General features: G+C 35.6%; 1 protein-coding gene across 1 annotated transcript; it reads right to left on the bottom strand.

The window, feature by feature from the left end:
• Positions 1–8,637, bottom strand: LOC110465687 (otolin-1-like). The gene is made up of 8 exons (XM_021521668.1): positions 8,447–8,637; positions 6,033–6,145; positions 5,542–5,583; positions 3,563–3,706; positions 3,368–3,445; positions 1,728–1,898; positions 1,524–1,619; positions 1–913 (listed from the first exon to the last, which is right to left on the bottom strand). Exons 1-8 carry the CDS (start codon positions 8,635–8,637, stop codon positions 510–512), a joined length of 1,239 nt encoding a protein of 412 aa, XP_021377343.1. The 3' UTR covers positions 1–509.
• Between the last annotated feature and the right edge of the window lie 7,864 nt (positions 8,638–16,501).

Genomic DNA, 16,501 nt, shown 5'->3' with positions numbered 1-16,501 from the left:
AGTTTATTTTTTCAGCAAAATTTGTGGTTGTTCAAACTATACAAAAATATGTCATCTCTTACAACATATACAAAGATATTTAATGATCCCCATTCCACTGCCATATCCTGTTAAATGCTTTAAAAACTATGGAATGACTATAGCTTTGATGAATCATTTCTAAAAATAACCCACCCATAAATTGCCGATTTGAAATGAAAAAATAATAATGAAAATGTTATAAACAAAAAATAATGAACAACAGAATTCTGTGTGTATTAAAATCAGCACGGCTATTCTATGATTCGAACTATGGGCCTCAGGTTACTATACTGTCGCTCTGAGCTACCTGATCAAAGGAAGTACCCCTGCCAAGTCGAACTAGTTATTTTCAAAACGAAATTTAGGGCAGATTACATTTTATTCGAAAAAGCATTCTGTAGTGTTTTGCCTGCAGCTTGGCAGGGATCCTTAAGCTGACATTCTGCTAAATGTACAGAACAATCCAAAATTCGGCAAATTGAAGCATGTTAGTTCAGTAAATATCCCGAGAACGAGGAGGACATGAACCCTATGACTGTACCACTAATTGTCGGACTATATGCAGTTATATACACTGTGTCTGCGATATCCAACTTCACCATGACAGTTGAATATTTACTGTCCATATGATCGGTTGTACCAGAAGCGAACTGAAATCCAAGTATATTTCCATTAACATGAATAACCGTGGTCAGTGAATGTCGAGCGTTTATCTCTATTGACCATGTGAACACGTAAACACCGGCCACACTGCATTGGAAATAGCCAGTGGCCGGATTGTAGTCATCTCCCAAATTCAGACTTGCTTCACTGAACAAAAGAGACCTTCCTTCGGAGATTTCGGTGATATCCTGCAGAGGTCGGGCTGTAAATGCGACCTTCGTATTTGTCCCTGTGAGGAAATAAAATTAAGAGGAAGTGAACTATTTTGGTACTTTAATCCATGTTTGAACTTTGATATGCTTCGACTATTGAAACAACAGTTTTTTTATTAATATAAAATGCGTAGCATTAAATAATATTATTCTTACATATAGCCTTCCGACAAATATTAATTTATTCCATAAGAAACAATAATATTTGTAGTAATGTGTTATCATATATCTCATTTACTGTCCTGACGTATGTTACGTCCTATTAGCTATGATCATTGAAGGGAAACCGGAGTACCCTGAAACAAACCGCCGACATGCGGGTTGGTATTTCAGTGTGATGACACTATAAAGTCGGGATCAGGCAAGTACACCAATATACCCCGTCTCCAGCACAAATAGACGCATGCATGCTTACACAATACAAATTGAGGCACGTCTTTAAATGACCTTAGCTGTTAGTAGAACGTAAAAGAAAATAAAACAAACGAACATTGCCACCTCGCTGGGCAGACTAACCCATTAACTTTACACTATTTTTTCCTTATCTTTGGAACCATCGCAAACGAATTAGAATATGTTTCAATATTCCAGAACGAATAAAAAACAACAACATTTTATTCAACTTACCAGCCCCTATTTCACCCGGTTCACCTTTGTTGCCTGTCAGTCCTTTTTCTCCCATTTCACCTTTTTGGCCTGCAATCCCTTTAGAACCAGCGTTCCCTTGATGACAAAAAGATATTAGATTAAAACATTTTGTAATCAAAATACTCTCAAACTCCGATTTCATAACCAAACAAAGTGTTTTACAGGATTTAAGATATTGCCTACCTTGCTTTCCCTTCGGCCCTCCCCATCCCATAGGTCCAATATCCCCTTTAAGTCCTGTAGGACCCGTTGTTCCTTTATCCCCTTTTGGTCCTGTAGGTCCTGCTGTTCCCTCAGCTCCTTTTGGTCCCTCTCTTCCTGAATTTCCCTTCGCACCCTTGGCTCCAGTTGTTACTGAACAGTTGTATATACATATGTTTAGTACAAGTACGTTGGGTTACCATCGCGCACATGTGCAATCAGCGTGATATCAAACAGGATGTTATTGACGATACAAAAAGCAAGTTGCCGATTGCAGACCCGAACCAATGTAAAACGATTTTTTAAAGTAATATAAATTTAAAACCTGGTTTCGCAATTGTTGTACAACAAATAAATTTTATATATATATTGAAAGCTTCAGCTTGTTTCATAACTCATTAGTGACCGATGGTGTTACTACTTGAAATGCTTATTGAAAGGCACATACCGGTTATATATAGTAATATATAGAATAAGCATATACTTTACACAAATAAAACGTATTAAATCAAAATGAATACAATAATCTTAGTCGCAAAAATGATCTCAACAATGTTAATACTTTGTGCGATTTGAATTACTTCGTTTTAAATTATGATTTTCCCAGTGCCGCGTGGTTGGATTATAAATATAAACCTTTTAGATTTTCCAACATTTATGAAACAATCTATTGCAATTTAAGAAATTGCTCTGGTTGGCCCGGATGTTAGCGGGGAAGGGGTTGGTTAGTGTAAGGAAACCGGGGTATCCGGAGAAAAACCCACTTTGCCAGCAAGTGAATCGATATCTTTTCACGTCCGATTGGGGAAAGGAGCCCTGGCCGCCTTGGTATAAAGTGAGTACGTTATTCACTGCAAAACCACCTGATCTGTCGGGTGGTTTTGCTGTCACTATCCTAATTCTTTCATTCGATGACTTGACGTTAATGTTATTCTGCCTTGATTTACATAACGGGTGTTGTCGTTATTATTGGCCTTCATTGATATCTGTCCTTTGTTTATTTTATGTCCTTGTTGTTTTTTCCAAAATTTGCCCGTGAAAAACATGAATTGACCAGTGAACAGATAAACCTTTCTTTCCCGATAAAAAAAAACAATCGGGAACGACAGCCTACACGCGCTATGACGTCACGACGCACTTTTGCATACGATGGTCACGAAACATTGACCAAGAGACAGCCACACTCTTACACTCGGGTTAAAATTTCCCTGTCCACGGACCATTCCCATGTAAGATTATATTAATCTATTTCTAGTTCAAAATATTGTACGTTCACAAAACATCGGTATTTTCCAGTTTTTCCCCCATGTGATCAAACACTCATTGTTCGTGTCCATCCTTAAAGCCCATGGCAGCTAATAACATATCTACTTCAGTGTTGCTCCGTCGTATGATACGGTGCGTTACGTTTTCATAATACACATCAATATATACTTTGATAATCTCCTCGCAATGCCATTTGCCAGATCTTATAAATGTAGCTAGCTCTAAACAACTGCTGTAGTTTTCTTGGCAGTATTTCGTTATGATCTATGGAAACATCGCAAGCAAATTATAATTTTTCTTCGGTTTTAAAATCCTGGACGAATGTAAAAAAATAGATAACTATTGTGTTAACTTACCAGCCCCCATTTGACCCGGTTCACCTTTGTTGCCTGTCAGTCCTTTTCCTCCAATTTCACCCTTTGGGCCTGCAATCCCTTTAGAACCAGCGTTCCATTGATGACAAAGAGAAGTTAGATTAAAAAATCTTTAGTAATCAATGCACTCTTAAATTCCGATTTCATAACCTAAACAAGATTTACAATATTACTTACCTTGACCTCCCTTCGGACCTTCCAATCCCGTAGGCCCAGCTGGTCCAATATCCCCTTTAAGTCCTGTAAGCCCCCGAGTTCCTTCATCCCCTTTTGGTCCCTTGATTCCGGAGTCTCCCTTTTCACCTTTTGGTCCAGTTGTTGCTATACAGTAGATAACGGGTATGTTGGGTTATATTACCTCTCTGAATTGCTTTTGCATATGCAATCCATGAGTGACACCTACCTATTTGAAATATGTATTTGATTAACAGATATCATACCAGATATCTGCCTTTGATTTTTTTAAATTATTTCTTGCAGATGCAAGACAGGTTATATTACCTGTCTCAAAGGCATACTTACAGTATCGAAAGTCCTTATTTTTTTCCCCAAAAGTATTTAATTAACATATAGCATACCAGTTATATGGTTTTTATTTTATTTTTTAATTATTTCTTGTAGTTACAGATGCAAATAATGGGCAAGAGCCAATCAATAAAATACTTGATATTTACTTGTAGTGTACAATACAGCATAGACACAACACTCCGTAATATACGCTCACATCTGTGCGCAATAATAAAATATTACCACTGTTTGAATAAAAAAAGAATAGCAATAAAAACAATCCATCTCCACTATGTCTCATAGTGTCATCAGAAATCTACTTTTTTCGGAATTATTGTTTTGATATACTGGAACATCAAATCCAAGACTTTGATTATCAAGAAGAGGACAATGTAATAAATGTTTTTTTTTTCATTTCATTTTTCGTTCTTATTTTCGAATTAATTTTTTATGGTGTCAATATTACAGAACTAATTACTTGCTATGGCCATTTTTAATGGAAAACGACCTAGCTCACCATAAACAAAGTTATTTTAAGCCTACAACACCAAATAACTTTGTTTATGGTGAGCTAGGTCGTTTCCCATTAAACATAAAAAGATATTGCAGAATAATAACATATTGGGTGAGGATAGTATGCGATTCAACAAACGATCTTGTTAGATCAGTATATAATATCTTGTATCAGGACACCAAACAGTTTTCCAAACAAAATTGGGCTAGTGCGGTAAAAGAACTTCTTTTCATTAATGGTTTTGGATATGTTTGGTAGGTAGTATAGAAACATTTATGCATTTATTTAAAATTAGAATTTAAGACATTTTTGTTCGAAATTGGCAGAGGAACAGATTTTATGTTAATCTTTCTAATAATTTCTAATATAAACCTTGTCTACATAAAAAAGTTTCGTATAGTCTTAACAAAATTTAGAGTCTCTTCTCATCGTTTGAGTGTTGAGGTAGGCCGTTGGCACAGATCGAATCCTATTCTTTATGAGAATCGTACATGTAGTTGTTGTGGGGTTTTAGAGGACGAGTATCATTTCCTTATGGAGTGGACCTTATATTCTAACACAAGACACATGCATATCAAGAGAAGGTATTTTCATCACCCAAATAGACCAAAGTTACTGGAACTAATATCGTCTACGAGCAAAAGTACATTGAAAAGTATTGCCGCTTTCATTTTTAAAGCGAATGAGATACGGAACAATAACCTTTTTAATCAAGAGTAACGTCCGCCCTGATGTCGTGAAACCTGCATTAAAGTATGGAAAGTCACTGTTTTACTTTATTATATATTTATGTAATTTAATGCATTGTACCACTACATATATCCTTGTATTTATGGCACAAAGACATTTGTGACTATTGCTGAACAAAGATTATCATGTATACTCGTTAATACATATACATAAAGATCAATCTGAAATTCGATCAAGCGATGTATCATAAATTGCATTAATTTTTATTTCTAAAAATATTTTAAATTGTAAGTTAAAAATACGTTAGCAAGTTGCTACATTACTATCCTTAGGGATATCCCGACGCAAAGATTAAAATATCCAAGTAAGTATGTTATAGTATTATATCTAGAGATGTCCAGAGGCAAAAGTAGAGATGTATCAGTTATTTTGTTTATAATATTACCTCTAGAGATGTTCCGAGGCAAATGAAATGAAGGAATGTACGCTGAAAACAAAAATAGAAAAAAATCATTAACATAATTAATATTTTTTTGGCATACATCTGTAATAATAATAATAAAATCATGAACAGCAAATTAACGGGAAAAATACGTGTTGCTGTTACTATTTTCTCTTTTTATTGTACTTCATAGGATTACATGCATAGATATAGAGAGCTTGGTATATTCCTTCAGTAACATGGCTGGCATTGCTTATATAAAACAATTTTATCTATTGCTTTTTTTTCGTAATAAAATACCTATACGACTGTTTTTGTAAAAAGAACACTGCCGGTACATACATGTACATACGATAAACAATGTTTAAAGTTTAAACGGCACTTATAAAGTTATATTGCATAAAACAGCCATTTTGTGCACCAGTTCTTGAATCCGCCCTCAAACACAAAGCTTTTATTATTGACCAAGGGAAAATTAAATATAGATATCTTGCCTGATCTTTTGTGAAGTATGTAACTTTTCTCATCACCACCTTTCCGTTCTGAGTGTTTTTTGTTTTCATCCAATCTTATGAGAGGAAACGTGTCCGACGGGTTCCGATTGCTCCTTGGAATAACCAAGAGTAAACAAGTGTTGACAATAATACCAAATATAAAGAAAACAGAGAGGATGCGAAAGGGGAAAAAATGTCATTCAAACTGAAACCCAAAAAAGGAAACATTTACAATGAGGCAAATGAATAAGACTAGAAAAGATGAATGTCTTTACCTGCCGCGTAAATTGATGTCAACTCCAGGTTATGTCATGACATCTAAACAAGGAGCAAGGTAGTGACCTCTGTCCCCCCTCCCTGATGATTCCGTTGTGATTCGAAGGTCGATGTTTTTGACTAGGCTCATCAATGTGCTATATGGTTTATGTTGTTTTGTCACCACCCGAGCTCTCGAAGTGAGGACGTGACATTACTGGTCTTATACTTTGTCAAGTGTTACAATGAAAAAAAATATTGGTTCAAATTTTGCCCTCATTTTATGGCATTTGAGTTCGAATAATGGTTGTATTGACACTAATGTATCGTTTTCATGTTTATGTTGTTCCTTACTATCCAAACATTTGAATCGTTGCTCTTATTTCTTGTAACGAAAGCTCCTATACTATGACAATAAGCCCAATGGGCTTGCATCGATCACCTGGTATTAATCCCACAATTGATACCTTAAAGTGGACTAAATTTACGCTACAAGCACAATATAAGTGTCTTGGCTCAGTCATTCAAAAGTTCCTGTTCAAATATTTAAACACATTTGACCCCTGTGATCTTGACAGTCGACACAGGGCATACAGCTGAACAAACTTGAATGCTCTTTTACCCATATTGCTAAATGCCAAATATCACCACTCTATACCATTTGGTTATTGAAAAGATGACTATATTATAGATTTAAAGACAATTCACAAGATGTGACCTTGAAAGTGTCAAGGTCATTCAGATGCAAAAACTTGATAGCTTTTTATTTGAGCGTGCTAGTAGTCACATATCACCAACCTATGTATTTTGGTTATTCAGAGGAAGTCATTTAAAGTTTTAAACATATTGAACACTGTGACCTTGATTCTTTTTCAAACATTTCATCTCCGCATGGTACTCGCCAAATATTCTCATAATAAACATTTTTTTTTATTTGGAAGTTTAAGTTTTTGACATATTTGACCCCTGTGACCTTGGATATTGATGAATGTCATTTAAACGAACTTGGCAGCCAATCATGCCAGTATGCTTCTGGCCAAATATTCTAACCATGGTCCTTTTGGTTATTCAGGTGTCGTTTAAACGTTTTATAAGATGATTAACCCATATGACCTTGAATCTGAGAGAAGGTCATTTATTTGATCAATCTGTGTAGCGCTTTGTCCCACAATGCTCCTGGCCAAATAGCATCACCCTAGGTATTTTGGTAATTCATAATTCATATTTAACCCCTGTGACATTGAATCTGTGTGAAGGTTATTGATTTCAACAAACCTGGAAGCCTTTCATGCCAGCATGCTCAGACCATATATCACCCTGGACCTTTTCGTTATTTAAAAGTCATTTAAAACATTTCAACCCCTGTGACCTTGAATGTGAGTATTGGTCATTCATTTAAACTAACCTGGAAGCCTTGTATATGCTTAATAACATTCCTTTGGGCATTTTTGTTATTCAGAAGAAGACTTTTTTAAAGACAATTTACCCCCTTTACCTTGAATATGAGTGAAGGTCATTCACTTGAACAAACATTGTAGCCCTTCACTTGCCCTCCGGGGCAAGTGAACTAAAAACGAATACGTTCCTTAATTTTGGTATATGGTATGCAAGTGTAAAGAGTGGATAAATCAAATGTTCTATGCTTTAATCATCTTCACGAAAACGTATCCTTAACACACTTACATGACAAACATTCTGAAATTGCTACAAACAGTGAATCTCTTTTCGTAGGAATATTACCACTGTTTCCTACTATACATACATACAATTGTAGGTGAAGCCGATATTTGCCTCACTGTTTATGACCCTTACGGGTATTATAGTACTTAAGGTGAAATTTTCCACTCATTTCAACCTATTTTACCATAATATCCCAAGTTCCTCATTTTTCCTTAGTTTCATCCTATTTTATGTAGATCTGATATTCAACCTATATAACTTAGCTCCGCATTTCATCCTACTTTAGGTATGTGTGATATTCAATTTATGTACGAAGTTTCCTTCCTCATTTGATCCTACTTGAGGTTAATCTGATATTCAAATTATGTACCTCATTTCCTCCTCATTTAATCCTACTTAAGGTTGATCTGATAGTCATATGATAGACTTAGGTTCCTCACACATTTTATCATCCCACTTGAGGTAGGTCATATATTTACCTTATTATCCTTAGTTCACTATGCATGTCATCATACTGCTTGCGAATTTTATCCAATTCAAAGTTCAAGTTGAAGACAGATCTCTTCAAAGCCGACACTTCAGATAAAAGCGTATCATACTTATACTCCTGTTGACCGTTTATAGCCATTGGCACGGCAAATACCAATACCAAAACAACACTATGCGCCATCTTGAGTTAGTGTCAATTCTGACCGGAAATGATAAGCGTCAACAAAATACTGTTATCACTGTACAAGCTTTATGATACGTTCATGTTATACATGTAAATAACTAAAAGCCTGATTAGATAATGTGATTCACATTATGATTCAAAGTAATGTTGTTGCTGTTTTCTTTAACGGCTGTTTGTGTTTAAGACGTTCGGCATAAAAAATATCTATGTAATAACTTAATTTTTTCTTAAGCTGACAAGACGTAAAATGACCCCACTGAAGATAACATGTATGAACCTAATAATTTCCCTATCTCGTTTTTGTTCATATATTTATAAGGAGCATTCAGTGCTACCACTCCCTCATATTTGATATGACTCGTGTTAAACAAAAGGTTCACAACTTTTTATATTTTAACAGATATGGCACCGCCTACTCCTCTAAGACATGTTTAATTGGTACATACACCAGTAACGGTGTTCAGGTTAAAACGTAAAAACAACGACTATTGTGACACGCCGATTTGAACTTGTTTTTTTTTTTAAATATTTGCTACAAAATTAAAAAGTCAACTCGAGTGCTTCAAAATGTGATCTTTAGCCAGAAATTCAAAAATCTTTGATTGAGGCAAAGAGTTTTCTTGCTTTACCACAATCAATAAAAAGAGCACCTGTACTTATATCTCGATCATGCATGGAAGAAACTTTTGTTCGGTCAGGAAACCTTTACACGAGGGCGTAATTAAAGATTGGATACAAAACAACAATATTTTTGCTGTTGTCAATTAAACAAGGAGAATTTTGTAAGCAAAAAAAACATGAAGAAAATATCGAAGTGTACCCAAAACCAGAAATTGCGAATTGTGACAACAAAAACATGCATGCATAAGTTTAATAAATTGCTTTTATTAGAATTGCTTCTGGTATACATGTATTGTCGTGACAACATTGATATGTACTTTTGGGCCGAGTGCTTACAAAAATTACCGAAATTTCCAAATCACCAACAGGCCGCAAGATAATCTTGGCGATTTTCCGATCGTGCACTTTCTTTTTCTTGATGGTAACATCCCACACTGGTTATTACCATGTAAAAAATTTTTTCATTTCAGTAAATTTTATTGAAAAATCAAAAGGATTGGACAACAGGCTATGCCTATATAAGTCCTCTCCTAGCCAGAATTACAAACAAATATAAACTATACATAGAAAGAAATAGAAAGAAATGGTACATTAAATAGTTACAGAAATAGTGATGCAAGGGGAGTAACTCCCATAGAAGTTTTAGTTAAATAAATATATATATGCCTCATTTATTTAGACCAAGGATCCCCCAGTGTTGGGCAGCAAGAGATCCATAAGCTACTAGGGATTCTGACCATACAAAGTCCTTAGCCATACACTGGCTTTTGTCATTCACCCCAGCAGACCTTGGATCCTCGCAATGCAACACTAGGAGATTTTTGATAATACAATGTACATATTTTGTATATAGTTAATTATTTTCAGCAGAAGTCAATATTTTTTCATCATCATCCAACCACCTACATTCATCAATTTATTTTATCTTTTTTATAGAAAGGCTTGTAAGCAAGATGAATTTTATTATTCACAGTACAGAAACAACTAATGGTGGTTAAGGAATTTCTTTGTATCAGTGATAAAGACTGATACCTTTTCAAGTATAGAAGCATTTATATCATCACTACATTGTGAACAACCATTGAGAAAGACATTTATATTATTATGCATATGATTATCATTCGGTAAAGAGTTCATCAGAACATGTCTTTGGTTATTAAAATTTTGACATTCAAAAAAGTAATGGTAGGGGGTTTCTTGATCCTGTCTGCAATCACAAGTAGGTGATCCAGACAAGTGATCATTATAAAGGTCAAAGTTCAAATTACTGGCCTTATTTCGTAGTTGGCATAAAATAATATTAATTTTTCTGCATCCTGAATATTTAAATATGAGGGTTACATCATTATGGGGTTTGTTAAGGTTTTTTAGGTGTTTTTTAAACTGAGATAGGGATTGGGAGTTAGTAATAGTAGAGTCCAGCTGATTATATTTGTTGAGAGTGGCAGGAAAGTAACTGTTAAAATAATTATCTGTTCGACAGAGAGGCGGATTAAAAATTCTATTTCCCCTTAACTCATATCTTGTACTTGTAATATCATTAATAAATGGATCTATAATATTTAATAAGTAAGATGGGGAGTCATTATGCAGAATTCTATACATAAAAATAATTTTTGTTTATTTCTTCTTTCAGCTAATGTTTCCCATTCTAATTCTTCGTAAAGTTTCACATGAGATGTTCATCGGCGTAATCCTGTAATTATCCTGGCTGCATCTAATTGGACTGACTCGGGAAGTGTTTTTTTTCCTGTTCTGTACAATTGTACCATACTACACTTGCATATTCTAAGATTGGCTTAATATAAGAGGTATACATTATAATAAGTGATTTTTTATCAACAGTATGTTTTAGACTTCTAAGAATGTCTATTCTTTTATATGCCTTATCATAGGTATTTTGTATGTGTTCAGCCCATTTACCATCTTCAGTGAAAGTAAGACCAAGATGAGTGTGAAATCTATTGTTAGTTAGTGGTTCATTCAAGAAAGAAATAGGTGGGTGATTTGGTTCTTTTTTCCTAGTAAAAATAACAGATTCAGTTTTTGCAGCATTAAATTTTAAGTCCCACTTTTTTGCCCATGTACTTATATTCTGAAGATCATTTGTTAGACTTTCTGCTGCTTGTATTGGATTATTATCAATAATTATGTATAAGGAAGTATCATTAGCAAATAATTTAATATTGTTATTAACTTGGTCTGTTATATCATTAATGTACAGTAGGAATAAAAAAGGCCCAAGAATTGATCCCTGAGGAACTCAAGCATTAACATTAGTAAAATTTGAAAAGTGGCCCTCTGTAAACACTCTCTGTTTTCTTTCAAATAAATAGTCTTTGAACCAAGATAACAATTTTCCTTTTATTCCAATTGACTCCAGTTTAAATATATAAGACCATCATGCCATACTCTATCGAAAGCTTTGATCACATCACAAAATACAAATCGCACTTCTTTACCCCCATCTAAATTACTTACTATTATGTGATATATAGATAAAAGTTGATTTACAGTCGAGTCACCAGGTAAGAATCCAGATTGATGTTTGAATATGATTTCATTATCAGTAAGATAGTTATATAAATTTTTAAATATATTTTTTTCAATAATTTTACTAAAGCATGATGTGATTGATATTGGTCTATAGTTTGTAACTTCATTCTGTGACCCTTTACCATTATAAATAGCATTAACATTTGCCAATTTCCAGGATGTTGGTATTTTGCCAGTTTCTATGGTTTTATTAAATAGCAATTGTAGCGGTAATGAAATGGAGGAACGAAGCTGCTTAATAATTTTTGGGATCATCTTATCTGGACCAGGCGGTTTTTTATCATTAAGGATTTGTAATTGGTCTAAAACATCTTGCTCAGAAATAAAGATATTATCTAGTTTAGAAGGAAAGTTATTAACCAAGGGAGGTAATTGTTCAAGATCAGGGGAGAAGATGCTATAGATGAATAGTAGTTATTTAGAGTCACAGCTTTATCAGTTGGGTGTTGAATGCTCATTCCTTCATCATATATTGGTGGTATACTTTTCAGTTTATTATTAAAGTTTAAAACAGATTTGGCAACTTTCCACCACTTACTAGGTGGTACAGATTTATCACATAAGGATTTTTGGAGATTTTCAAGATAAGACTTCTTGACATTTCTTATCATATCAATAGCTTCATTTCTAATTAGTCTAAAGGTTTCCCAACAAGTCTGACTATTAATATTTTTTGCTTTTTTGTGAATTCTATTTTTCTGTCTTAATATCAGCCTTATTTTATTGGTCATCCACGGTTTGTCATCTGGCCGGATAGTTATCAATTTTGAAGGTATACATTTAGCAACTTGATCAGAAATAGCTTAAGTAGTATGTTATTAAATTCTTTAGTGTTGTTTGTTTGTGAGATTGCTAGCCAGTCTATTTCATTCAAAGACATATTCATTTTCCCAAAATCTGCATTTTCATACATCAGAATTTTTTTCTTGTATGATCTATGTTTAAAAACTGAATAAGAAATAATAAAACTAATAGGCGAATGGTCACTACACAACTTTGGACTAACTAATGTACTTTGAATCAAACGACTGTTGTTTGTTAACAATACATCTAGTGATGTAGAGCTATTTGTAGTTATACCGTGTATATGTCGATGGACGGTAGATAAACGTTACTATATATGGTTTCTACAGATACAAGTTGACGATGAGTATGAGAAGGGTTTCTCTGCCATCCAGATCTTATTAGGTAATACATTATATCCTGTTAGATATGAATTAGCCTTCAACCACTGGGTACTAGCAAGGTACTTGTCAGTAAAATTGCTCTTCCGGATTTATTATTTGAAAGCGAGGAATGGGATACGAGGAAAAACGAATTGAATGAAAAAGAACATACGAAGCTTTTTAAGATACATCTAAAACACTTTACAAAGTTTTACAAACAACCGCGCACGTTCGTAAAGTCGTAAAGCAAGAGATGTCCGTTTGATTATTTCGTGTTTTATATTTCAAACTTTTTGCTATAAACCAGCAGAATCCATTAAAACGGATATAAAGGTTATGCGACAATGTGGAAATGATGCCAAGAAATTCTAAGCATTTAGATATAATTATGTATGGGGGTCATTATTTGGGGGCAAGATTGTTTGGTTTAATTTAGGTAAATGTCCTATTAAAGCTAAGGACATTTAAGGACGTGCCTCCATGTGTGTTGTGTATGCGTGTATATGTGCGAGAGGCAGGAAAAGTTTATGTAGATTCCTCCTTGTGAAAGCGTGTATCTTTTGTCGACTTTTTATTGCCTTCTGACTGAAATACTATGCTGAAGGCACCCAGTACAGCATTCCGCCCGGTTACGTTATACTGACAATGGGAGAACCAGTTGTTGCCATTTTCCAAAAGAGTTAAGCAGGGAATAACAATTATCATTGTTTAATGACTTGGGTATGTCCTGGCCTGGGGACAGAACCCATTGCCTTCCTCACCTGGGCGAACGCTCAACATTAAGGCCATAAGTGAGTTGTTGCCAAGCAAAGCGCTAGGAAATAAAAGGTAGTAAGAAGTAGAAAGAAAGATATAGATACCAAATATTGCAATGCGCGCAGCAGATTGTTTTGATCGCATTTGTGTCCCCAAATAGAGGACACCAAAGCAAATCCCCATCCTGAGGGGGTCTACATTAGTCGCCTCCTACGATACATAATTGGTTTAGTATTGTTTAAATGTCCTGCAGGTAGGGCGTAAGAATTGTACCTGCTGCCCCCAATTGCATGATCGTAAGAGGCGACTAAATTTGGGACCTAATCTCTTCTCTCCTTTCTAAATAACTTTCTTTTTCCTAATGTCTCCCTTGACAATGCCTCACTTTTGGCCATTTGTTGAGCGTTCGCCCCTGTGAGGAAGGCTTTGGGTTCTGTCCCCTGGCCGAGACATACCAAAGTCTTTAAAAATGGCAGTTTCTACTCCTGCTTAACGCTCAGCAAATTAGGAGTGGGACGACTGGTTCGCCCGTTGTCAGTATAATGTGACCGGGTGGGGCGTCCTGCTGGGTGTCTTCGGCAGTATGTTTCAGTGAGGTAGCACTATAAAGTCGGCATCAGTTCCGCGCTATTACAAGAAGACAAACACGAACATATCGCAGCCTCCCAAAATACACACACATACACTACACGCATGCATCTTGCACACAGGGGAGGCCGTCCTTAAATGACCTTAGCTGTTAATAGGACGTTAAACAAAATCAAACAAACAAACAAACAAGTATTGTTTAACGTCTTAACAGCTGGTCATTTAAGGACGGCCTCCCCTGTGTGCAAGATGCATGCGTGTAGCGTATGCGTGCGTGTTTTGGGAGGCTGCGATATGTAAGTCATCACGGTTTTATAAATTTCAAATGATAAAGCCATTACAGTCTTTTTCTTCGAGTCAAACATTCGCTCAACATCGGTTAAATACATACAGCTTGCTGAAAAAGTTTCGGCCTTGGCCAGAATAAGGTCTTTTCACATTGCAGGTGGTGGTGGGGTGTCGGGAAAAGTACACCTACTATTACCTCATGCATGTATCGTGCGAGGCGACTAATGCGGAAACTCCTACAGAATTGGGGATTTGTTTTGGTGTTCTCTATTTGGAGACACAAAAGTGACCAAATTTTTTTTGCTGCGTTCATTACAATATTTTGGATCTTTATCTTTTTTTTCTACTTCTAACTACCTTTTATTTTCTAGCGCCTTACTTGGCCGGCTTGAATGTTGAGCGTTCCAACAGGTGAGGAAGGCAATGGGTTCTGTTCCCAGGCCAGGACATACCAAAGTCATTACAAAAGGTAGTATTTATTCCCTGCTTAACTCTTAGCATTTTGGAAAATGGCAACAACTGGTTCACCCGTTGTCAGTATATTGTGACCGGGTGGAATGATGTGCGTGCTGCCTTCGGCATGTCATTTCAGTGAAATAGCACTATTAAGTCGGCATCAGATCCACACTATCACAAGAAGGCAAGAACACCAACATACCCGGTCTACTGTATACACACACGCAAGCACGCCTACACTACACACACGGAGGCACGTCCTTAAACGACCTTAGCTGTTAATAGCAGACAGTATGTGCTCCATAAAAGCAACTATGGTACTAACCAATTTACATGCAAGCCTCCATTTAAACTTTTCCCCTTCCCAAATGATTTCTCCCTCAGGATGCTTTGGACAAAAAATGTTAATCGTAAAGGTTGTAACACAAAAAACTGGGCGCCCAATGCAGACTCTAGGATATGTTCCTCCCCCTTTCTTGATGAGGATCCTTCAGCTGAAATACCAATACCAACTCTTCTTTTAGGATACGAAACAAGTGATAAAATTACACCTCGTAAACCACCAAAAAGTCGCATGACAACAGCAAATTCAGATCCACCGGAAATAAAAAGAAATAAAACAAGATACTGCAGTCACAAACAGGGTCTGCCAACATGACACTATAACTGAAGTATAACTGAAGTAGACAGTACTGTTGTTCACCAAGATCACGACTATGTTGACACTGACCAAGGTTGCCAATCGTGTATAAAAAAGATCACATACAGTATTTAAAGAAGCAAATTCAAACCCTCAGTAAAGAACTCACCCAATGGAAAGATATGTAAAAGGATAAAGTAAACAAACCCTTTTGCTCCAATGATATCAAAGTGACTAAGACAGGAAATTTTACTCTGGGATACAGAGTATCAAAGCTTTTGATGCAATCTTCAATGTTGTAAAACCCATTATCATATGTTTATTAATAATAACACCCTTTTTGTATGTGTAACAAGTTTAAAATTTTCACAAGTTGATAACGGCCCAAACCCCCTTCCAAATTTCCGGAATTTGCCGCTTCTGCTTAGTGCTGTCTGTTTTTTATGTACACAAACAAATTATTGGCATAGAATAACTGCGGTTTCATGGAAAATTATTTAAAGATTGATTTACAAAGCCCGACCCAAATTTCCGAATGGCGCCGCTTCCGGATTTGGTTTTGCTTATTAGCGTTACACCCTGTCGTCTGCATAAACAACGATAGCGACTGACGAGGAGAATTGGCAGCAAGGATTGTTGTATTATTTTATATGACGCATATAAACAAAACAGTAACAATTATTGTCAGGGAGGGTCATTCACTATAAAACGCCATTGAAAAAACGTCGAGTGGCGATGATCGATTCAGACAGTGATTAAATTGAATTCCAACCAGGTCCATTGTGTCATA

The sequence above is a fragment of the Mizuhopecten yessoensis genome, unplaced genomic scaffold, assembly GCF_002113885.1.
Source record: "Mizuhopecten yessoensis strain PY_sf001 unplaced genomic scaffold, ASM211388v2 scaffold11097, whole genome shotgun sequence".
NCBI classification, from domain to species: domain Eukaryota; kingdom Metazoa; phylum Mollusca; class Bivalvia; order Pectinida; family Pectinidae; genus Mizuhopecten; species Mizuhopecten yessoensis.
This window is presented reverse-complemented; position numbering and strand designations above follow the sequence as displayed.

Coding starts and splice junctions, on each gene's coding strand:
- LOC110465687 (XM_021521668.1), bottom strand. CDS start 8,637: ATGGCGCATAGTGTTGTTTTGGTATTGGTATTTGCCGTGCCAATGGCT. Junction 1,899..3,367: donor ACCGGGTCAAATGGGGGCTG/GTAAGTTAACAC, acceptor ACAACTGTTCAG/TAACAACTGGAGCCAAGGGT. Junction 1,620..1,727: donor AGGGCCGAAGGGAAAGCAAG/GTAGGCAATATC, acceptor TTTGTCATCAAG/GGAACGCTGGTTCTAAAGGG.